Source organism: Mustela nigripes, chromosome 1 (genome assembly GCF_022355385.1).
Source record: "Mustela nigripes isolate SB6536 chromosome 1, MUSNIG.SB6536, whole genome shotgun sequence".
Classification (NCBI taxonomy): Eukaryota; Metazoa; Chordata; class Mammalia; order Carnivora; family Mustelidae; genus Mustela; species Mustela nigripes.
The window spans coordinates 110759323-110783757 of NC_081557.1; the positions used below are offsets into that span (position 1 = coordinate 110759323).

The 24435-nt window shown below is 44.5% G+C and overlaps 1 protein-coding gene across 1 annotated transcript in view; it reads left to right on the plus strand.

The window, feature by feature from the left end:
* The window catches only part of DOCK5 (dedicator of cytokinesis 5), a 211730-nt gene that overhangs the window by 55785 nt on the left and 131510 nt on the right, over nucleotides 1–24435 (plus strand). The window contains exons 2-3 of the mRNA XM_059372023.1: nucleotides 3811–3894; nucleotides 24137–24177. Coding sequence (XP_059228006.1) covers nucleotides 3811–3894; nucleotides 24137–24177 — 125 coding nt within the window. The remainder of the gene's footprint in view (nucleotides 1–3810; nucleotides 3895–24136; nucleotides 24178–24435) is intronic.

The following is a 24435-nucleotide window of genomic DNA, read 5'->3' on the forward strand; positions in this document are numbered from 1 at the left end:
GATTCTGTAAAAGTCATCGTTGTGTCTTGAGCATGTTCTTTGGGTCTAATCCAATGCCTGGCAATGTGGAAGACACATAAATAGTGTGCGGCCAGAGCCACATGCGTGAGGAGTTTGCCTTCTGATTGGGGCAGATGAGAACCAAGATTATCTGAGATTAACAACCCAAACTGTGTTGGAAGGAGAAGACGTCAGATGTCAGAAGAAACAGATTCATGCAGGGTGATAGGGAGTCAGTGGTTGCTTGTCGAACGGAATTGTGAATGTGAGCTTCGGGTGGTTATGTAGCAGAAGATGAACTGTTGTTCCAAGTAGGGATAAACCGTGGTTTGAGCACGGAATTTAGGGGAAACTGTTAGAGTCTTGACTGGAGCAGAGGGCAGAATTTGGCCAATGATGGAGGCTCAGGGAGATAATTAAGGCCAGGAGGATTTAGGAATCTAGGAGTTATGGTTTATGGTATGTGTGTGTGTGTGTGTGTACAACAGTCCTTTGTAGGTGTTTGTGCTAGGTGCTGCCTGTGAGAGTGTCTGCCTACTTTCCTGATGACAAGAATGAGGAAGAGATAGACCTTGGTCATTACACAACACATTGTGACACAGCAACCTCATTACTTCCTGTTTCCATCTGTGAGCAGGGCCTCTGGAAGGAACAGACAGGTTCCATGGGAGTCTGAATGGGGACTAGGGAGAGTCAAGGCTATGAGATGTATGTTTTCTATGGAAAACCAGACATATACTTCCATGGGCAAAACCATTGAGTGACCTGACTCTCAGATGAAGGAGAACTTCTGTGGACTAACAGCCAATGGCCCGTGGCCCATGAAGAGGTAGTTTCTCCGAACCCACTTCATTAGCCCAACCTTGTTCTGAATTCAGTCTAATCTAAAAGCTCAGTAGTAAATTAATTTCAGCATAATTTGTCCAGGCTTCTGTGCCAGGACTACAGAAGAACACTCTTTGGGTGAGTCTCTCCAGAAAGAGAGGCCACTTGATAAAAGATTTGCTAGAGGTGTGCTCCTCCCATTCACAGACTGTGAGGTAAGGAAAAGCCTCCCTGCTCAGGTGGCAGACAGAGGGTGCATTGCAGGTTTCAGAAAGAGCAGTGAGTACCCACAGTTCACAGTGCGGGCATACCTTTTTTCCATTTTTTAGTGACCCTTGTGGGATCTGGCAGATGGATTGAATGACGACCCTCATGTGCTCGTTAGAGCTGCAGAGATGGGGAATGTCTCGGTTCCTTGAATCCTCAGGAGAATGGCCAGAAGTGAATCTCTGAGGTGGTTCTTTCTTCCCGAAAGGATGCAGGTCCCTAATTAAAAGTGAGGGTAACAACTAGACCTACTTTAAAAAAAAAACAGCTTTATTGAACACTATTTATGTACTATAAAATTCACCCTTTGAAATATATAGTTCAATGGATGTTAGTAAATTCACAGAGTTGTGTAACCATCCCCTCAATCCAGTTTGAGGATCTTTCCACCTTCCTGAAAACCTCACTCGTGCCTGCTGTGTTCTGTCGCTCTTGCCTCCTCTTCCCTGCCCAGGCAACCAATAATTGGTGGGACCAGGTCTGATAGATTTGCCTGTTCTTGACATTGCAAATAAATGGGAGCCTAAAATAGGCATTTCGCATAGGGCTGTCATTTAGCATAATGCCTTTGATGTTCCCCTGTGTTGTAGCACGCGTCCGTATTTCATTCCCTTCTGTTGTTGAGTGGTGTTCCATCATACCGATATACCCTAGTTCACATATCTATTCATTCGTCAGTTGATGAATTGTTTCCACTTTTTGGCTATTGCAAATACAAGTGTTGGCTATATTTGTTTCCTTTGACTGTTGTGACAAATTCCTGCGAAGTTGGTGGCTTAAAAACAATAGAAATGTATGCTTTCACGGTCTGAAGACCAGAAGTCTAAGGGGAAGATGTTGGTGGTCCGTATTCCTTCTAGAGGCTCCCATTCCTTGTTGCCTCCTCTGGTGGTAATGCCAGTCCCTGATGCAGCCCTTTCCTTCATCTCCACGTTGCCTTCTCTTCTGTACATCTCCCCAAACTCCCACTGACCCTCTCTCACCAAGATACATGGGTTTGCCTTCAGGGCCCACGCTGGTAAGCCAGAAAAAGGTCTTCCCTCTGAAGATCCTTCACATACTCAAATGTTCGGCCACACACAGGTTCTAGAAATTTGATGTGGCTGTCTTCTGGGGGATTGTGTTTCTGCCTACTTCAGCAGTTGTGAGCATTCACATAAACTTGCTGCGTAGACGAGTTTTTATTTCTCTTCGTAGATAACTGGGAATGTCATTGCTGGGCCATAGTGGTAACTTACGTTTAGCTTTCTAAGTAATCATCCACCTATTTTCTGAAGAGACCAGGCCATTTTACATTTCTGCTCATGATGTCTGAGGGTTTCAGTCTCCACATTCTTACTGGTTGTCTGCCTTTTTGAAACTATAGCCCTTCTAGCGGGTGTGAAGTGTTACCTCATTGTGGTTTTAATTTGCATTTCCCTGATGACTAATGATGATGAGTATCTTTTCATGTGTCTTAGCCAGCTTATGATTCTTGGTAAAATGTCTCTTCAGAGCTCTTACCCGTCTTAAAATTGGGTTGTTGGGGCGCCTGGGTGGCTAAGTCATTAAGTGTCTGCCTTCAGATCAGGTCATGATCCCAGGGTCCTGGGATCGAACCCAGTATTGGCCTCCCTGCTCAGTAGGAAGCCTGCTTCTCCCTCTCCCACTACCCCTGCTTGTGTTCTCTCTCTCTCTTGTCTCTCTGTCAAATTAATAAGGAAAATCTTTAAAAATAAATAAATAACTAGATAAATAAAATTAGGTTGTCTTTTTGAATTATAAAACTAAGCTTGTTTTTCATAATCCGTCCCAGTCTCTGCCAGTCTTAAGAATGTGGTGATTGAGGTGACCTTGATGAGGAGGTGCTGGGGCCATCCAGGTCCCTGGGATGCCTGGAACTGGGACAAGGCAGCCATGTCTGCAGGGCACCATGTCATTCTGTTCCTCCCAGGTAGATGGGACCCACAGTGCCTTTTGACTCCCAGTTACTGTGTCAGGGAAGCGAGGAGATGGCTTATTCTGTGTCTTAGAGATCATAACCTCAGTGGTGTTGTAGGCTGGCTGTTGTCTGATGAACAAGGGGACCGACCTAAAGAACCCCACAGCATATTCTTATTATAGCCTGTTTTTCTTTCTTTTTCTTTTTTAAAGATTTATTTATTTATGTTAGAGAGAGTGAGTGCGAGCAAGAGCATGAGAAGGGGGAGGGGCAGAGTGAGAGAGAGAACCCTGGAGCAGACTCCCCACTGAGTGTGGAGCCCAATGTGGGGCTCGATCTGAGGACTCTGAGATCATGAGCTGAGCCAAAGGCAGACACTTAACGACTGAGCCACCCAGGCGCCCCTTGCCTGTTTTTTTTTTTTCTTTCATAACTCTTGCCACGATTTAAATTTAGTTGTCTCTGTAATATTTTACGTTGACTATCCTCCTCCTCCTCCGAGATCATTAAGAACCCCTGGAAGGTCCCACATCTGTGTTTTGTCGCCACCACTGGTCTCTAACACCATATGCTGTAGGCAACCAGCCAGTTTTTGTCGGGTGGAAGAGTGAGTGGGACATGCCAGTCATGGGGGTTGAGGAGGATGTTCTCTGCTTTGCAGTGGGTGATTCACACAGAAGTACGAGACAGACGGTTGTCTGTTAAATAAGTAATTCATGAGCCGCCACATGTGCTGCTCAGTGTCTTGTATTTTACCCACCACTGACACCATTTCCCCCCTGTATTCTCCTTTCCAGCGATCTATAACTACAACGCCTCTCAAGATGTGGAGCTCTCCTTGCAGATTGGAGACACGGTTCACATCCTGGAGATGTATGAGGGTAAGTCTGGATGGCCTTCTGCCAGTCGGGGAAGGGGAAAAACAGTGGGAGTTACTTATTAATGAGGCACTTAGAGCAAACATCAACATGCTTTACTTCCTGAGGTAGGACTTTAGGTTATACAGTTTCGTACCGAGGGCGATTTCAGAACAGCCTGTTGAATGGAGAGGTGCCCAGACGCCCGAAACTCAAAGTATACAAGTTGTTGAAGCCCAAGCATGGGATGCCGAAGGGTCCGCCGCAGGGCTGGCTTGGGACGAGCCACGTGGGACACCAGATTGGCTGTCGTGCCAAGGAGCAATGCTGATTAAGTGGCTTTTTCCAATCAGCACTAAATGTTGCCAGATTGGGGGAGAAATGAAGGAGAGACTTAGAGGTCTGAGATTCTTTCACAGAATTAGGTCAGGGCTACAGCCGATCCAGTAAAGCCCACTAAGTGTATTCTTGCAACGAGCTCGGGCCAGGGAGGTGGTTCTGGTTAACCTATTAGTGGACTGCAGGGTAGTACACAGGATTCCCAATGGTCTGAGAGGCATGCGTTGTGTCCCCCGCTCCCCCTGCCACATTCCACCCCACCCCAAGTTTTAGCTCCAACTCAAGCTCTCAGATTCCTAGCTGGACTCCTCCATGCATCCACATGTCAAATCCCTGAGTACAACAGACACGGACCCAGGCCACTAAAGTTGAAGGTCAAAGCAAAGACCAATTTTGAGGGCCCATTTATTCTCTCTGAAGATAGAGGCAGGAATGAGGTGGGACACTAGGCAGACTTTCCTCATAGAGTGAGGCTTGTCAGAATCAGGGTCTCTAGATTTTCAGGATCTGCACTCCCCTTCATCCCAGTAAGTGCTGGTGATGGTGGAATGGCAGAGGTGGTCACCAAGAACCTAATGTGGATTCCTAGGATGGGGAAGAAGGGTTGTGAAGCCGCGGGGCAGGAGAGGGGGGTGGGGCACAGGAAGCAGCGTTTGGCCATAGAAAAGCTAAGTCATTCTGCCCAATTGCACAGAAGAGTCTGTTACTCCTGCTGCCTCCCTTTATTTTTAGGCAGAGGGCAGGGGTTTGCTTCTCCCTTCCACACAAATCAAAGTACAATCCTGCAGCTCCAGGGGAAGGGAGAAGCAAGGGGGTGCTGTGTGGACCCTTCCCACTCTATGGTCTTTTCTGTTTTCATCCTCACCATCTCAGGTCCAGCCCAACAGCCCTTGTGTCTCTGAGGCACAAGGGACAATCCACTGTCGTCTCATCTCAGGACTCCTTTGCTTATTGAAGCCATAGTCCCCTCAAAACTTACTGGTCATACCTCTTTGTCAGGAGCCAAATTAATCCACTCTAGGGGCACCTGGGTAGCTCAAGGGGTTAAGCCTCTGCCTTTGGCTTAGGTCATGATCTCAGGGTCTTGGGATCGAGCCCCACATCGGGCTCTCTGCTCAGCGGAGAGCCTGCTTCTCTGCTACTTGTGATCTCTCTCTCTCTGTCAAATAAATAAATAAAGTCTTAAAAAAATTATTCCATTCTATTTAGCCTATCTGTGGGCCCACATTTTTGCATTGTACAGGTGAAAGGTTTATGTTTGATTTCTGTACCTTTTCTATATGGGCTTGAAAAGAATGTGTATTAAGATCATGGGGTGAGAGTTCTATAGATGACAATCAGGTTCTGATTTCTCTGTCTTTTTTTTCCCCCCGAAACACGTTTTTCTCATTTTCCGTCCCTGAGAGAACCATTAACTCTTCCACCGTGCTTGCAGTCTACATCAGCAATGATTTACACTGATGTCAGTTTTTTGCTTTATATATTCTCAGACCTGTTTTTAGGTACATACAAGTTTAACTTTAGAATTGTTATATTAAGCAGTTTGAACTTTTAATTACTGTTTACTAAATCTCCTACCATTATCTTTGTCTGTAGTAATGATTTTTCCTTAGTCTACTTTCTCTGAAATTACAGCCAACTCAGTGGCAATCCAGTGATTCTCCTGGATCCATGAGGCCATCAGAAATGCTGCTCAGCCATTCAGGACATTTTTTTTTAAATTTGGCAGGTGCCCCAACAAGAAACCAGCCTCACATGCTGGTCTCATCTTTCTGGGTTTTGGTCTTTTTCAGATCTTGACCTTGTAATTCCCACTTTACCATGTTAGATTTTCAGTACGTGTGTACGTATATGTGTGTGTATGTGTGTGTTGGGTCGTTAAATTTTTCTAAGTGTACTGTGGAGTGTGGGAGGGAAGAGTGGAGAATTGACTGGAAATAAAGTAGGTGATGTCTTTTGAATACATTTTCAAAATTCTTTTTTTGGTCTCTATGTGACCTCAACATATTTTTTGAAATAGCTAACTGAAGCACTTTGTCCTCATAGGATTCATATTAATGACCATTTCATATTTGCATCCTCTCTGTACTTAACTGAGTAGTCTCCCAGTTGACCAATGAACATTCTGAAAGGTGGCACTCCTCTGGAGCAAGCTGATGGGGTCACAGAGCTTGGTTGAAGATAAATGGAATCAGAGACGCACAAGCACATCCATTTCAAGCTTGAGTCCAGAAGCCACAGTGCTCCTAGCGTTTCGCAGCTCATACAGCGGTAGGCTTGCCGGTGCTGGCGCCGCTGATAGACAGTCACACAGAAACCTGCCAGGTGATAGATGTTGTATCTTGAATATGATGATCCTGGTGCTCTTAGTCCTGACAGCAGGAAGCTGGTGTGCCTATTAATTGCTACCATAAAATACTGGGTGTGCCACAGGACCCTTTCATGTCAAAAAAAAAAGGATTTCCGTGCCCATTCAGCAAAACTGCCATGTGTCAAGGTATGAATGGGCAGACTTAGAACATGAGCTTCCAGAGTTAATCTGCCACCACCAAGTGGCCTGTCAGTTTTACAGAGATTATTATGTTGGATTAAGTTTTTAAATAGTGCTTATTTTATGGGGTTAATTTTTTTTAACAGTGCCTGCCTTGCCAGATGCAGCGATAGGTTCTTCTGTCTCCTAAGTACTTCGAGTTCTTGGCTGGGTTCTCAGATTCCTTTATTATTTCAGGCAGTGCAGGACTGAGTGAGGGCAGGAGTCCTTTGCAAACATTAAACGCGGTGGAAATGCTGAGTAATAACTTGAGTTCTCTCCCTCTTCCCCCATCTCCTCTTTCCTTTAAAAAAAATAAAAATAAACAGAATGGAAACACCCAAAGTACTGCCAGATGGAATTTAAGGCTAATGCTGGCACTATTTCATGGCATCAGGGATTTTGGGTCTTCCAGCTTCCTGTCGGATTTGGCTCCTGGGCTCCCCACCGCACGCTCTGCTCCACCCCACCTTTGCGATATTCTCATACCAGACCCATGTGTGCTTTTTCCGGTGTGGACAGGAGTCTACCTTTCTGGAGCCCAGATATGGAAAATTTTCTTCTGCCCACAACCCACCACAGAATACCACTTAGAACTCTTCCTTTTGCTGTTTCCTGCCCTGTGGTCGAATGAATAATTACGAAAGTGGTAGCCCCTTGAAGGCAAAGCACGCTCCCCTTTCATTTCAGGGTCGGTGTCTAGCGTAGCACCTGGCGTAGAGGGGGTGTTCTGCAGAAGTCTGCTAGATGGTTGAAGATCAAATACGAGACCAAGGCAAGCCCGTTGCAAGGCAGGCTAGTGTGAAGAGTAAAAAGGGTAGGGGGCCATCTCCATAAAGCCCCAGATATTATAGGCAGAGCTATTCTCCTTCCATGAGGGAAATACAGGAGGCGCCAACATTTCCTTGTCCTTTGCAGACTACAGAAGGATTTGGTTATTGCATGAGGTTTTTTGCTTTTGTTTTTAATAACAGCTTCATTGAGATCTATTTCAAATACCATGCAATTTACCCATTTAAAGTGTACAATTCAATGGTTATTTACAAAGTACGCCATTCACAGAGTTGGGCAATCATCATCAGTTTCTACTTTCAGAACATTTTCATTATCCCAGAAAGAAACCCTGTACCCATTTGGTGGTCATTATCCCCCAGCCTGGAGCAACCACCAACCTAATTTCTGTCTCTATAGATTTGCCGAGTCTAGACATTTCATGTAAATGGGATCATATAATATGTGGTCCTTTGTGACTAGCTTCTTCTACTTACTGTAGTGTTTTCAGGTTCATCATCCTTATAGCATGTTTCAGTACTTCCTATCTTTTTGCAGCTGAATAAAATCTGTTGTATGCTTATATCACATTTTATTTATCCATTCATCAGTTGATGGACATTTGGATTATTTACACTTTTAACCTATTCTGAGTAATGCTGCCATAAACATTGATGTGTAAGTTTCTGTGTAGACATATGTTTTCATTTCTCTTGGGTATGTTCCTAGAAATGAAATTGCTGGGTCATATAGTAGCTTTTATGGTTAACCTCTTGGGGAACTGCAGAACTACCGATTGCTTGAGTTTTGCCTCCAAAATAGGCCAAATGAGTAAGCTGCTATCACTTATCACACATGTCTTTCTGTCGCCTTGCCCCCGAGCTTCATTTGTTACTAAAAAGAGGGGTAGGGAGGTAGAATTGACTGAGAAGCTAGATGCTGCTCATCTTTTGTAGGCGCTTGAGAATTATTTTCCTTCAGAGACTTTTTCAGGGAACAAAAGTCCTCAAGGACTGAAGCAAGTGTCCTCTCCTTTCTCCATCTTTGGCCCTAGCCAGCCTGTGGTCATTGCCATGTTTTTGCTGCTCACTAGCTCGTTTGTTCGTTCGTTCATTCTTTTTTTTTTTTTTTTTTTCTTTCCATGTCCTTGCTTCTTTAACCAGACAAGGGATTTGGTCATGAGACAGGTGTTCTCCATCTAGAATGTTCTTTCCTACCCCAGATCCATGGGCATGACTGAAAAATCACTGCTATCTGGAGATTCCAGTTGTGATCATTTATTCATTCAAAAACACTTGCTGAACAAGTATTATGCTCTTAATATGTGCCAGGTACATTTATTGAGCCCAAGAGATGTTCTAGGCACTGAGGTCACCTGAGTGATGAAACAGCAAGGTTCCTGTTCTTATAAGGTTTTTATTCAAGTGAGGGCTAGACAAAAACAAGTGACCAAAGTAAGTAAACAAAACAATTCAGATGCTTAAAAGTGCCAGGAGGCAAAAGGGCTGGTATTACCAGGCCCAGAAGAAGACATGAGTGATTGCACAGGGAGTGGAGGGATAAGGCAGAAGGACTACTTCAGCTCAGATGGTTTTGGCCCTGTCAAGGGTAACTGTCCTGGGCAGGACACTTAAACTTGTTTTGTGTCATGGTCATTGCTTCTAAAATTGGGTTACTTTTTGAACTGAAAGTGATTAAATGAAAGTGCTCTGAAAAATAAGGTTACAGCATTCCTTCTTTCATTAAGCTCACCTCTCCTGTGATTAACCAGATTCCAGTCATAAGTAATTTAATGCCCAGGGTCTGCTGTTCCGCCAATGGGTACTGGTTTCTTGCGTTTGATTCCCATCCATTGGTTAACTCGCTTTCAGCTCCATGAACTACTCACAAGCTCAAGAGAGAGGGTGGATGGTATTAACAGTGATTTCTGGGGGTAAGCATAATACAGTTGGCCATAACAAAATGAGATAATGTCTCAAAGGCGTTCCAAGCTCTACAGAAGCAGGCACAGCATAAAGCTTTGTACAGTTTTAGTGTAATATGTAAGGACCCAAAGGATAGCACAAATGATTATGTTAGAACCAGATGAAACAGGTAATCTTGAAAAGTTGAAATAAAAAGAAGCATTTGTGTATATACAGGAGGTCCCTAGTATACTCATGTGATTTCTTCTATATAGAACGAGTCTGATTTTAAAATGCACCTTAATCAAGAAATCCATTCCCTGATAATAAAGGAAATTAATAAGGATTATGACTTGAGCTGTACTTATCTCGAATCTTTATAAAGCAGGCCCCCCCCCTTTTTTTTTCCCGGTGAGCAAGTATAGTGGGAGGTCTTATGGCAGATAGATAGAGTTACCTGACCCTGGATTTTGTCCATGGTTGACAAAACTTTGTTTAACAGAAGCATGGAAAAGAAGAGAGTGCTTTTGAACTTGTTTCATGCAGAGGCTTAATCATCTCTCTGAGATGTGCTCATTGGACCTGTATTGGACCATCTGACAAAGTAGGGTCTTACTGAACTCTTTCAGAATGTCTGAGTCAACAAGATAGGTTGTAACATCCTATGGTCCTGTAGAACAGCTACCCTACCCGGTAGCCTTGACATTCCTTGATCGTATTGCTTTTCTTTGCCTTCTCTCTTTGGTCAGCCGTACCCAATGGTCATAGATGACAAAGAAATCAGAACTAATGTTAAAAAATCATTTCTAAGCAGCATGTATAAAGTTTTACTGGGTATAAGCTGAGATACGGCTTTTGATGTGTTTGTAACTTTCATTTACTTTTGTTACCCCATTAGTCAGGATTGTTGAAAGTTTATTGTAATTCAGAATCCATAGCCTCACCATTTTCTAGTTATAAAAACAACTGCCTTTCGCAAACATCAATGGCAGCAAGCCCAACAGCTTGGATTTTATGATAAGGACTGCGTGCGAACATTCTGGCACCAGCCTGGAAAGCAAATGAGGCCGTGTGGCATTTTGTTGAGTGTGCTGGTCACTTCCCACATCTGTTTGACCTTTACCTTAAGTACTGCTTGTCAGCTCCCTGCTACTGGGGACATATGTTCCCGAGATGTGTTTTTCAAAAGAGGAGTGTGGCAGCAGGAGTGTGTTTACAGAAAAGCTAATTAAAAAGTAGAGCCGGTAAGAAGTCTTCTCACAGATTTAAGCTTACGGAAAGGAGAATGCCTTTTCTTATTCTTCCTTTTGAGATATGTTTGGATATGCTTCTAAAATGCCATCTTAAAATGTCTGTTCTTTGTATATGAGGCAGACATGGGATCTTCTAGGGTTGGGGTCAGAACCTTTTTTCTGATTGGTGCCTTTGTTCAGTTACTTTGCCATGAACTGGCACTTGGAGTTGGCCCATGTGAATGGCTGCGCACACATCTAAGGAGGCAAACTCAGCCTGAGAGTAAAGACATTTTGGGGGATGCTCTGGAGGAATGTTCTCATGAGCTTTTGGTGTCCCATAAGTTTTGGTCTCCAAAGAATCCTGGGGGGATCAAGGGGCCAAGGAGGTGGCAAAGCTATGAGCTGGCTCCTTCTATCCCATGCATACGTAACCACTCGGGCTCCCTTCAGACCTCTGAATGTGGGGGCCATTCACATTATTTGGTGTAGAACTTTGATCAAAAATGCCTTAGGTGTCTTATCTCCAGTGGGAAACGTGGTGCAACAAACCATCATAGGGCTAGGTACGACCCAGTGAGGGACTAGTGTAAGGAGAAAGTCCTAGAGAGAAGTTCAAGATCGATTGCGGGCAAACAGGAATAGGGTTTTTCTCCTCTTGCTTATATCTGGAGAGAGAAGATTAATGTATGCCTCTACTTTGCTCGTCATAATGTGAGAGCAATTTATGATCTCAAAAAGCATATAAGGGGACTTGGGCATTTTATTCAGCCCGCGGAAGCAAATCATTCAATACAAAGCATCGTAGAAAGCCTGAGCATGCTGCCTAAAAACCTAAATGTTGCCAGTGCGTCTTAGAAGCGCAGAGAACTTTGGTTCTTTCTCTGGCCTCACCTCCCTGTGTGACCAGCTACACAGAGCTGTGGCGGGGACAAGAGGGAAGGATGCTTGTCATAGATGGATTATTCTTCACACCCTTACGTTCTCCGTGTCTGTGTCCAGCATTTGTCATCTGGGCAGTATTAAATTCATGTGCACATAACCTTGACAACAGCTATATGAGCTTTTCAACGACGGCACTGAGTACTTCAGTCCATCTTCTCAATGGCCAGGAGTAATCGACACTAAATTCCTAACCTCCAACGCTTGCTTAGCACTCACCAGCATAGACAGAAGAGTCTGTCCTTGTAGTTGGAACTGAAGGAATGGAAGGGGGTGGGTGTTTGAATTAGTTCTTCCTGCCATATCCATTGCCCACTGAATGTCAAGTCTTTGGGTAACTTTGGAGTTCTTTTTTTTTTTTTTTTTTGGCTGCATTCAGCCAAAAATCTGCTCAGGACCTGAGTTACTCAGCACTATTTTCTCAGTTATTCTAGCCATTGTCATATACCTTTTCTGTCCCCCAAGCTCTTTTCTTCTACTTTTACTTGGTATGGTTCCCTTAAAGTCATCTTGTCTATGGTTTTCTTGGGGGCAGGGAACTTACCTTGGAAGATAGAATATGTCTTATCAGGTGCTACGGATCTGGAGTAAAGCTTCCCCTTCTTTGCCTGGTACCCCAGCTGCCTTGTGTACACTTGGCTTTGTTCATCAGTAACTTGAGAATAATTTTAGGGAGGTTTTTCTCCTTCTTCCAGGAAGCACAGACACATTCCTTACAAAGCAGAGAAAAGAGAACTTCCGTCTGCCATCATTAGTCCAGGAACCAGATGATGGCCCTCGAAGTGGGAGAGAGTCCCTGGATTATGTCACTGGTACCCTCAGTTCCAAATCTGTCTGGCATTTTACTCTCCTCTGTGTGCCAGGCATTGAGCTGAGGGCTTTCATGTACCAAATCTTAGCTCTTACAATCATGGGAGAGCGGAGTTCCCAATGCTCTTTTAGTAAACATGAAAATCAGGTTCAGAAACCTGAAAACTTCACCCAGCCGTTAAATGGTAGAGCTGTGATTCTCACCATGGTCCTTTGGAATCAAAGTAGAATCTGCTTTCCACATTGCAAGGCCTTTGAAGAAATGATGCTTCTCTATTTTGGACCTAACCTATAGTGTTCCAAAGAGGGTGAGGTTCCTTTGCTTTTGAAGTAGCTGTCAGACAAGCTTCCCACCACCCCGAATGTGTCTGTGTTGGGGTGAGCTCTTTCTGAACTTCCTCCCCCCCCCCCCCACCCCTGGCTCATCCACACTGGCTGGCTACTCTGGCCGGGGGGTCTCCTCACTGCTTTCTAAGCCCACTGTGTTCTTGTGCCCCCTGCACCCCCAGGATCCATGTGCCTCATCTCTCCCCCTACTCCCGCCTGTTTTCAAGGGCTGGTGTTCTCTGAGCAGGTAGGCACATCTGTTCCAGGGGAGCAGAGCACCCTGGAGAGGAATATCCCCCACCCGGATATATGGGCCCCCTCCCCTGAGCCCTCACACTCCAGATCAAAATTACTGAGGGGCTGGGCTACTGTGTGTCCAGTATCCACAGTGTGTCCAGCTCCCTTAGGTGTGACAGGCAGGTCAGAGAAGGAAAAGTGAGCAGAGAGGTCTCTGGCAGGGTCTCTGATAGCCACAACTTGAAGCAGTCTCCTTCCCCCATGTTTGTGGCAGCAAGTGCCCAGCTGGTGTCCCTGATGGTGCCTTCCTGCCTGTGTTAGTCCAGAACGCATTGGCATTGAACCCAGCGATCTGTGGCTCCCACAGTCTCGGGAGGTCCCATGTGATTCACGTTCATGCCCTTGCTGTGGATCCTTCGCTACTTGGCCTTGTGCTGTCGTTACCACCACTGGGTCCCCACCTGTGTTTCTGCCACTGTTGATGTTGTCACACCCCTGACAGCATCTCCTTGCCTCTGTCTGGGTTCTCAGAGTGGCACCCAGTGGTTCAGTACCAGGGTCCATAAGTACAGCTTTGCCCTTTCATTTTGAGGATGCATTCCACGGAGGAACACAAAGCAGATTTCTAAGTGGCCCAGACTGACGGAGTCTGGGGCCAGCGCCATCCGTGTCACGCGCGCTCCAGGCTAAGGCATGTGTGCTTCCAGTGCCTCCGTATGGGCTGTTTTGTATCTTGCTAGGGCCTCCATTCTCCCTTCAGAAAGTAAGGCTGCCGTGTGCATGCCCTTTACCATCATGTCCTCCTCAGGAGGCTTAGACGGTCGCCAGAGAAAAGCAGCCTGCCCTGCAGTTCTAGAAATCCTGGGTAACTGGCTGTGCAGGTTTGTCTTTCCTCACTTGTGTCTCTGTTCCACCAGGGATCAGATTAGAAATTCTCTGGGATCAGGAGTTGGGGTTTAAACTCTCAAATTGCTGGGGGCTCCATAGAGCCTAGCATAGATCTTTATAAAAATGGGCCCTGAAATATTTCTCGCCTGATGAACTCATTCCTCACTCACAAACCTGCATCCCTCTCTTGTCCATCTTGCAAATTGGTGCTGATGATAAAACCAGTCTTAATGGTGAATTGCAGTGAAACTATACGCTGTGTCCTGGCATTTCAGCTCTCTGGAACTAGTTGGATAAGCTAGAGACATGTGTCACAGAGGAGGGCAGTTAGAGCCAATAGCAAGACGCCTGACTGCTGGCAGGATTACCTTGCTTTAAAAAAGATGAAGAGGGGCGCCTGGGTGGCTCAGTGGGTTAAAGCCTCTGCCTTCGGCTCGGGTCATGATCCCAGCGTCCTGGGATCGAGCCCCACATCGGGCTCTCTGCTCGGCGGGGAGCCTGCTTCCTCCTCTCTCTCTGCCTGCCTCTCTGCTTACTTGTGGTCTCTGTCTGTCAAATAAATAAATAAAATCTTTAAAAAAAAAAAAAGATGAAGAAAAAAGCCGCATCCAGTTAATACAGTGGGAGTTGGCACACCTGAGTGATGATGTTGATTAAACTAGAGGAAATTTTATTTCCCCCGTGTCACTGAGCTGCAGGGTGTCTGTGAAGCCAAGAGATGTTTCCTCCTTTCGCAGTAGCCATTTGGATGTGTCCTCTCTCTGTCCTGCCAACTGTACTGCCCCTACCCCCACCCTGGACCAGGTCCTCCTGCCTCTCTCGGGAGGTGTTTGCTGCTTGAAAGGAGAGGTGTCCTGCTGTTACCGTCTCTGGTAGGCAACCAGGAGAGCTTCAGCATTTTTAGCTGTGGAGTGATGAGGTAACAAGACGTGGGGGAAAAGTAGAATGTTTTTGTGGAAGGAAATTGAAGCCACAAACACCTTAATAACTTGAACAGTTGAAGTTAGAGATGGGAGATGGGAGTCCCACGGAGCGGGAGAGCCCAGAGCCAGACCCTTGCCTTTCAGATGAATCTTCTTCATAAGGAGTGATCCCTCCTCTTCTCTGGACATTCTGGCCTCTGGGCCGGTGCTCAGGTCCCACCCAGCTCTGCCCACTGGGCACAGGAGCCCAGAGGGAGAGAGGGGTCTCTGGGACCCTGCTGTCAGATCGTGCTTTGGAGGTGCGGGTTTTATCATACAGCCTTTGCACGATCTGTTCTGCCTGTGACCACCAGCTGGCAGGACGTTCTCTTTCACATTGATGAACTCATTTAAACTTTATGGCTTGCCTCCTGTATTCCAGGCCCCTTTCGTATTCCCTCAAGAAATAAAATGAAAGATGGAAACCTCATCTCTTTTTTTTCCACGTACTTGGCATGGGTGTTTCCTATTGGTTGGATTCCATGGCCAAGCTTCCTTCCCATGAGAGGCAAGGCCTTTGCACTGGGCAAATATTTCATTCACTGCATGGCTGTGGAGGCAGGTGGTGGAAGGCAAATTGTGATGAACCGGCGCTAGAGCCCTGTGTTTGCCTTCCCAGCGTTGATAGTAAGTCACTGTTTGACTTTGCACAACCTTTCCAATTCCCTGGCTATGTTTCCTCTTTCTTAAGTAAGGGTGTTAGATTGGGGCGGGGGGGGAGTCTGAGTTCCTTTGGAGCTCACACTTGTGACATCCATCTTTGTATCATAAAGGCACAAAACTGAGCTCAGATGTTTAACTGGGAAGACTGGTTTGTGTCCCAAAAAGGTATGAAAGAATAGAATCATCTTTTACTATCTTTGCATCTTTTTCCTTTCTGCCTTTGAACTTACTTTCAGAAGCACTGATGAGGCTGGTGGGAACGCAGGCTGGCACAGCCACTCTGGAAAACAGTCGGGAGGCTCCTCAAAAAGTTAAAAATAGAGCCACCTATGACCCAGCGATTACACTACTAGGTGTTTACCCCAAAGGTACAAATGTAGTGATCTGAAGGGGAACCTGCACCCCAGTGTTATAGCAGCAATGTCCACAATAGCCAAACTGTGGAAAGAGCCCAGATGTCCATCAGCAGATGAATGGATAAAGAAGATGGGGCATATAATCATAATGGAATAATGGAATATTACTCAGCCATCAAAAAAGAAATCTTGCCATTTGCAGCAACATGGATGGAACTAGAGGGTATTAGACTCAGCGAAATAAGTTGATCAAAGACAATTATATGATTTCACTAGTATGTGAAATTTAAGAAACAACAGAGGAGCATAGGGGAAAGGAGGGAAAAATTAAACAAGATGAAACCGGAGAGGGAGAAAAACCATAAGACTCTTAGTCATAGGAAACAAACTGAGGGTTGCTGGAGGGGTGGGGGTGGAGGGATCGTGTAACTGGGTGACCAGGCACTCAGGAGGGCATGTATTGTAATGAGCACTGGATGTTATATACGACTGATGAATCACTGACTGATATATTAATTAACTGAACTCAGATTAAAAAATTAGAAACACCAGCGAGATGCCCAGTGCATTTGGACTGTGAGCATCCCGTAGTTGGAGAACAAGGTTCCAACACCTGAGCTGTTTGTCTGTCCTCCGAGGAGTTTGCACCCAGCTGTTTCTGCTCACCAGCTTGCCTGGTGGGCCCTGAGCCATCTTTTTGAGGGACATTCACTTGGGGATGGGAGGGTAGGCTTTGGCCATGGGAACCAGCCAGAGGAACCTGACAGGGTTACCTGACCCACAGGGGATGGACCTTTGACCTTAGCCTAATTTACTATCAGACCAGTGACACTTACAGGAAAACAACAGGATCTAGCACCTGCTCTTCCTCTATGGCTCTTCTCGGCCCTTCCCCTCCCTCACCCTGTGGTGCACGTAACCAGTGGCTCCCTCTCTGTTTCTTGCCTTTAACTCCTGGCAGGTCAACAGTATCACAATGTTGTGAATGTACTTAGTGCCACTGAACTGAACACTTAACAATGGTTAAAATAGGGGCGCCTAGGTGGCTGAGAGGGTTAAAGCCTCTGCCTTGGGCTCAGATCATGATCCCAGAGTCCTGGGATCAAGCCCCGCATCAGGCTCTCTGCTCAGCAGGGAGCCTGCTTCCTCCTCTCTCTCTGCCTGCCTTTCTGCCTGCTTGTGATCTCTGTCTGTGAAATAAATAAATAAAGTCTTTAAAAAATAGTATATTTTATGTATATTTTTCAACACAGGAACGATTTATTGTTCTGGGGGTGGGACTAATTTCTTGTGGGACTGTGAAACGAGGAGAGCTTTTCCGAAACTCTCTGTGACTTACACGTCTAAATAATGCTTTCATGGTTCAGAAACTCTTGAGTCCCCCTCAGTAATTGCCTTCGGAGTCTTTAGCACATTCATAATTCTCCCTTTGTGCGCCAGTGTCTTCAAGTCTGCCTCTTAGAAGCTCTTTGTATTCCATTATTTGTTTATAGCTCTGTTTCCTTCCTTCTTGAAGACAGGGTCTGGCCCGCTGGTGTGCGGTGAGTGTTTTTATCTATAATAAATGAATGACCACATTAGTGATGTAAATCCCTGGCTCCAGTAGTTCCTCCAAGACAGTCTCTAACCACACGCTCTGAAGGAGCCACCCCCACCCATCCCTCGCCCGCCATCCTCTCCTTCCTTAATACCTTTTAGCCCCACTGGCAGTTACTCTGTTTATTTGCTGGGTGTTTACAGGTACGTGGTTTTTTTCTTCCCGCGATAAAGCAAGACTTGGAAGGATGGAGACACTGTATGTCTTGCTCGCTTGGCATCTTTCTGTTGAATGAATCAATGAATCTCCAAACTGTGATTGATCTTTTGGAAATAGCAAAACTCCTTCAGATTAGCGAGGGATAATGTCTTAAGGAGGCAGAGTAAAAAGTAAAAATGAAGGAGAAATGGTCCTGTGATTTTTCACACACAGCTCACGCTGGTTTCAGAGGCAGTTTCAGGCAAAAATATTTAGTAATATTTGAGCAATGTCATGATCATGGAATTCTGTATCACCTTGAAGGGCTTACTTTGTAATACTTATATGATCGTGTGAAATTTCATTTGGCTTTTCAGAGTTGTGAAAAAATACTCTTATCTTAGGTATTCAGTTCACTGGATTTTGACAAATGAATGCCCCCCCTGTGCCTAATACTCCAGTCGAGATACAGAACATTTCCCTTGCCCCAAGAAGCTACCCACTGCATTCTTCTACACAGTTCTCACCCCAAAAAGCAACTACTGCTCCAAGGAAGGTCACCATGCATTGGTTTTCCTGCTTTTCAACTTTATATAAATGAAATTATGCATGTCTGTTGTGTTTGGATTGTTTCATTCACGTGATGTTTTTTAGGATCATCAATGATGTTGCTTATGACTGTAGTTCATTCCTTTTCATCACTGAGTAATACCCTAGTATGTGAATATACCACCGTTTGTTGATACTTCTGTTGATGGACATTTTGATGGGTTCCAGTTTTTGGCTATTAATAAGAAAGCTTCGATACACAATCTTGTTTGTTTGTTTGTTTGTTTGTTTGTTTAAAGATTTTATTTATTTATTTGAGAGAGAGAGACAGTGAGAGAGAGCATGAGCAAGAAGGTCAGAGAGAGAAGCAGACTCCCCATGGAGCTGGGAGCCCGATGCAGGACTCAATCCCGGGACTCCTGGATCATGATCTGAGCCGAAGGCAGTCGTCCAGCCAACTGAGCCACCCAGGCATCCCTTGATACACAATCTTGTAACGTATTTTTACGGATGTATGTTTTTACTGATCCCCCCCCCCCCATTATTTATTTATTTATTAGAGAGAGACAGAGATAGCAACAGAGTTCAACAGCAAGTGAGGGAGAAGCAGGGTCCCCACTGAGCAGAGAGCCCTATGATGCGGGCTCAAGGTGGGTTCTGGGATTATGACTTGAGCTGAAGGCAGATGCTTAACGACTGAGCCACCCACTTGCCCCGGATCTTTATTTTTTATTTTTTTATTAGAGCAAGAGAGAAAAACCAAGCATAGTGGAGGATCAGAGAGAGGAGGAGAAGCAAACTTCCTGCTGAGCAGAGAACCTGATATGGGGCTCAGTCCCAGGATCCTGGGATCATGACTTGAGCCAAAGGCAGATGCTTAACCAACTGGTCCACCGAGGTGCCTAGTTTTTATAGATCTTGGGTGCATACTTAGAAATGGGGTATTGCTAGGTCATAGGTCATATATATATTCTTGTGGTGGTTTTGTTTTGCTTTTTAATTTAAATTTTGCTAGTTAACATATGGTGCATGTATGTTTGATCTTATGTGAAACTACCAGCAATGTGAGAGAATTCTAATTGCCCGTGTCCGTACCACCTCTTGGCAGAGTCCGTCTTTTTACCTTTAGCCATTCAAGTGGTTGTAGAGTATATCTCATCCAGAAACAAATATTACTTACATTGAGATGAATTCACCCTATTTAGCATACAGATTTTGACTAACGCACGCAATCATGAAATGCCACCACAAGGTAGAGAATGATTTTGTCAAAAGCCCCAGATTTTCCCCTGTCCCCTGTATCAACCTCACACCAACCTCAGCCTTGATCTGTTTTCTTTCCCTATAATTTTGGCTTTTCTGGTCCTGGCTTACCAGGACTTATTAGCTATATTTTTTGCCTTAATTTTCAGAGTTATCATTATATGCATATCATTGTTGTGGTACATGCTTTTTCATTTCTAGGGCACCTGGGTGACTCAGTTGGTTAAGCAACTGCTTTCAGCTCAGGTCATGATCCTGGAGTCCCAGGATCAAGTCCCACATCGGGCCCTCTGCTCAGCAGGGAGTCGGCTTCTCCCTCTGCCCCTCGCCCCTCTCATGCACTCTCTCTCCAATAAATAAAATCTTAAAAAAAAAAAATCGTGCTTCTATTACTTGATATTTCCGTTTTCATTTATTAACTGCTTCTTAGGAAAGGTAAGGATTTAGCGCTCTTATAATTCTGACCAGCCACAGATATACCTAGCTGTATCTGGTAGAGACCTCCCACTATAAATACATTATTATTTTTTAGAATATTATTTAGATTACTGAGTCTATGTAGTAGAAGCAGCAGATGCTGTGGAACCTACCTTCATTCTTTTTTTTTTTTTTTTTAAAGATTTTATTTGTTTATTTGACAGACAGAGATCACAGTAGACAGAGAGGCAGGCAGAGAGAGAGGGGGAAGCAGGCTCCCTGCTGAGCAGAGAGCCCGATGCGGGACTCGATCCCAGGACCCTGAGATCATGACCTGAGCCGAAGGCAGCTGCTTAACCCACTGAGCCACCCAGGTGCCCCGGAACGTACCTTCATTCTATTTTCTGTCTTGAATAATGTTTTTCTAGAGGTGTTAATTCTTCTTTTCTTCATTCTCTGTGGACTTACTTCTTTTTCATGTCCAGATTTTCTAATAGAAGTGTTTACCTCCTTCTCATATGTTCAGACAAAGGAGGTAATTTCACAGTTCCACTTGCTTTCTTGGATTTCTTCTTCGTGGAGTCCTCTGCCCTCCTGTTCCATCTGGGACTGGTCACTCTCCGGACACTTGCATAGCTGCTTTTCTGAGCTCTCTCCATCATCATCTGTCTCAGGGTCAAAAACAATAAAAACCAGTAGGTATCAGCAGAGCCAAGGATAATGTGCACGTGTGTATAAGTATGGGTTAACACATGATTCATTTTGACCATTCATTTGACCATTCATTTTGCCTGTTTAAGGAGTCATGTGTGCACATGGGGACCTTCAAGTCCAGTCCAGCATCTTTCCCTTTCTTAAAACTCTGTCCTGTGGGGCGCCTGGGTGGCTCAGTGGGTTAAGCTGCTGCCTTCGGCTCGGGTCATGGTCTCAGGGTCCTGGGATCGAGTCCCGCATCGGGCTCTCTGCTCAGCAGGGAGCCTGCTTCCCCCTCTCTGCTGCCTCTCTGTCTACTGTGATCTCTGTCTGTCAAATAAACAAATAAAATCTTTAAAAGAAAAAAAAAAAAAAACTCTGTCCTGTGACAGTAAGAAACCTGGCTTCCAGGATAATAATATTTACTTATTTCATCAGGTCCTCAGCATGTAACCAGTCTCTGTCTTCATGACCACACCTCCTCCCACATGGACACCCTCCTCAGCCTGTTCTCTCTCTGACAGCTCGGGTCATCCCACCGTCCTCCACCCCCAGGTCGTGGTTGTGGATGTCCTTCTCATCACCCTTTTCCTGTGGACCCCCCCATCTCCCATGGATGCCCATCTTGTTCTGCCTGGCTCTGACACACCATGCCAGTCTGGCCCCCTGTGTGGATGCCCTCCCCACCACCTTTGCAAATGCCTTAGTTGCCGTGTCCCACCTAACGGATCAGGGCTCAGTTGTTCAGGAAGGGGAGGAGATGGGCCAACTGTCTTCCATCCCCCAGTGCTTTCCTTTTTTCAGTCTTCCTATCCTGAAGAGTTATTTCTGGCCATCCATTTGCTTAAACCGGAGGTCTGAATGCCCTTGAATATTTGCATTTGGGGTGGGGGTGGGAGGGCTGGATCTCAGGGTCCTGAGATCTTGACCTGAGCTGAAAACAGATGCTTAACCAATGGATTGGGCCACCCAGGCGCCCCAGTGATTGGATATTTGTGTTTATTCCAAAATGTTCATCACAATAAGGCTAGTTAACATACATTAGCTTACACAGTTACAAAATTCTTTTTCCTTGTAATGAGCAGTTTTAAGAATTACTCTCTTAGCAACTTTCAAATATATGCAACAGGATTATTATCTGTGGTTGCCATGGTGTACATGACATCCTCGTGACGTCATTATTTTATAACTAGAAGTTTGTACCTTTTGCTCCCTTTCCCCCATTTTGCCCTCACCTCCACCCCCTGCCTCTGGCAACCACCAATCTGTTCTGTGAATCTGTGGTCTTAAAACTCACTCCTTGAGACTGAGGTTTCACCTAAATCCAGGCAAGACTGGCCCTCTGCACTCACCATCCCCCACTGTTCTCTTTATTTCAAATAATGTACTAATTTTAAAAAGCAGCCGAGATTCCCCCCAGCTCACACTACTTACTGATTGTAGTTGCTTGTTTGATACAGAGCCTTCGCTGTCTCTTTGTATCGTGATGCATTTGGAAGCCTTAAAAGCATACCATATTTAACTATAATGATCCTGTTTTAAATATTGGGATCAGTTGGAACCCGTGTTCTTTCTCAAATCCCTTGCAGTTATTAGCAGTCGAATTTATGGGGTCCCAAGAGTATATGACTGAAACTCCAGAGATAGATACTCTTCTGCTAGTACCTAATGCCAAGCAAGATGAACGTTTTAGAGATTCAGTGTGGTAATTTTATGCCTTTAGATATGGGTTTTACACAAACCACAATTCTAGAGGAGACTTAGGAGGTAAAGAAAAAAAATTTTTTTTTTTTTTTCCCAAAAATGACAGGTTTCGGAAGCATAATTCTGTGATGAATGGCTGTGCAAAAATACTGTTTATGCAAGTACAGAGACATTTTTCTCTGACAGTGGAGCAAAGTCCAAACTGTTACATCTTGGTTTTGTAGGACACAGGGAGTTGGAAACTGCTTGGAAAAGACCATTGTTTCTCAGCTTGCCTGACCCTCCTCCACCCCAGGAGGAGCCTGAAGCCAGTCATTCCTGCAAAGGCACTTCCTGGGGCAGCTGAACTTGCCAGCCATGTCTGGCTTGGTATTCTTCTTACACCTGACTCTCTCCTGCACTTTGGCCTCTGAAATTGGGAGTAATGTTTCCTGTTCAAATACCTTTTTCTCAACCGTGGGCCTTGATAAAAACTTGCAATGATTTTACAGCATAGTATCCTATTCTTTTCCTGATATTTAAAAAAAGAAAAAGGAAATAGCAAAATTCTTTAAATTTTGAATACTGACAGTTTAAAAATTTGTGAAAGTATTCTTTTTTTTTTTTTAAGATTTTATTTATTTATTTGAGAGAGATTTATTGAGAGAGATCACAGGCAGGCAGAGAGAGGAGGAAGCAGGCTCCCTGCTGAGCAGAGAGCCCGATTGGGGGGGGGGGGGCTGGATCCCAGGACTCCTAGTTCATGACCTGAGCCGAAGGCATAGGCTTAACCCTCTGGGCCACCCAGGCGCCCCTGTGAAAGTGTTCTTAAATTTTTGTTCAAGGTACATTCAACTTTCTTCTTGTAACATATCCAGAATAGGTTATGTGTCTCTTTTCTGGATGATTTCATGTAGAACAAATTACAAGACGGTTCTAGAACCTTATTGGCAGATGCCTGAAGTTTCTAGTAGGTGATCAATAAATGTTTAATATAAGTTATCTGTTTATGGATTGATTAAATTGTATACTCCCTTTACCAGATAAAGGGTGGAAAAGCATCCATAGGTGTATGTGTATTTATTGAAATTTTTATAAAGAAATTGAAGGCTTTAAAAAAAAAAAAAGGAAATTGAAGGCTTTTTTTTTTTTTTAAGATTTTATTCATTTATTCATGAGAGATAGAAAGGGAGGCAGAGGTAGAAGCAGGCCCCCTGCTTGAGCAGGGAGCCTGATGTGGGACTCAATCCCAGGACCCCGGGACCATGACCTGGGCCAAAGGCAGTTGCTCAACCGTCTGAGCCACCCAGGTGCCTGTGGAAGTTGAAGGCTTTTTTTAAAGCCTCATCAAGCCAACAAAATTTTTTTTATTGTCAGGGATGTGAATAGCATTGCCAAGAATTGTTCTAAATATTCTTTTATTATTTGTTTATTTCAACTCTTTTAGGTGCAAATATTTATGTAAGATTTGCCATTCCAGTTTAAAATTCTTCCAGAAGAGTGGTTCCTTACCTGAGAATTTAGATAAGAGAGAGACTATAAATTATTTTAAAGTATTTATTTTCATAGTATAGGGTGATTTGTAGAATGTATATATATATGGATGAAAGACCTTCATTCATGCAAAAACGTTTAGTAAATATCTAAGGTATTAAAATATTAAGAGATTGAGCTGCCTTCTGTCTAGTTTGTTGGTTGGTTTGTTCTGTCCTTTCTCCAGAGGAGCAGAGATGAAACGTGGTTCTATGTGAATTTTAAATCCTTTACCTATGAGGATAATTAAGCCCCAAAATAGATCTAGATTTCAATTGTGTACTCAACCAAAATATACGTATTCTAATTAGTCTGCTAATTGCCTCTTGGATTCCATCCCAGCATTCCAGTAGAGTAAGAGGATGCATTTTGCTCCTATCTTTATATTATCTCAGATAACATAAAAGATTGTGTTTTCTTATTCCCCCGCAGGTTGGTACAGAGGATATACCCTCCAGAATAAATCTAAAAAGGTACGGTTTCTCATTTACTTTTTGAATTTCAATCTGCCTGCTAGCTTTGTGTTATGCTACCTGGGCCCATTTTCTGCTCGTTGCTGCCTCTAGACCTAGTTTGTGTTCTGTGGGATGGCTGTTGTTTAGATCTGACAACAAATTCTCTGACCTCAATGTGTGTAAAATCGCACAAGTCCCGTGGACCCCTTTTCCCACCAGCCAACTTAAGGGGGAAGGCCAGAGTTGAATTCACTCCCCAGGTAGGGCACTCGAAGC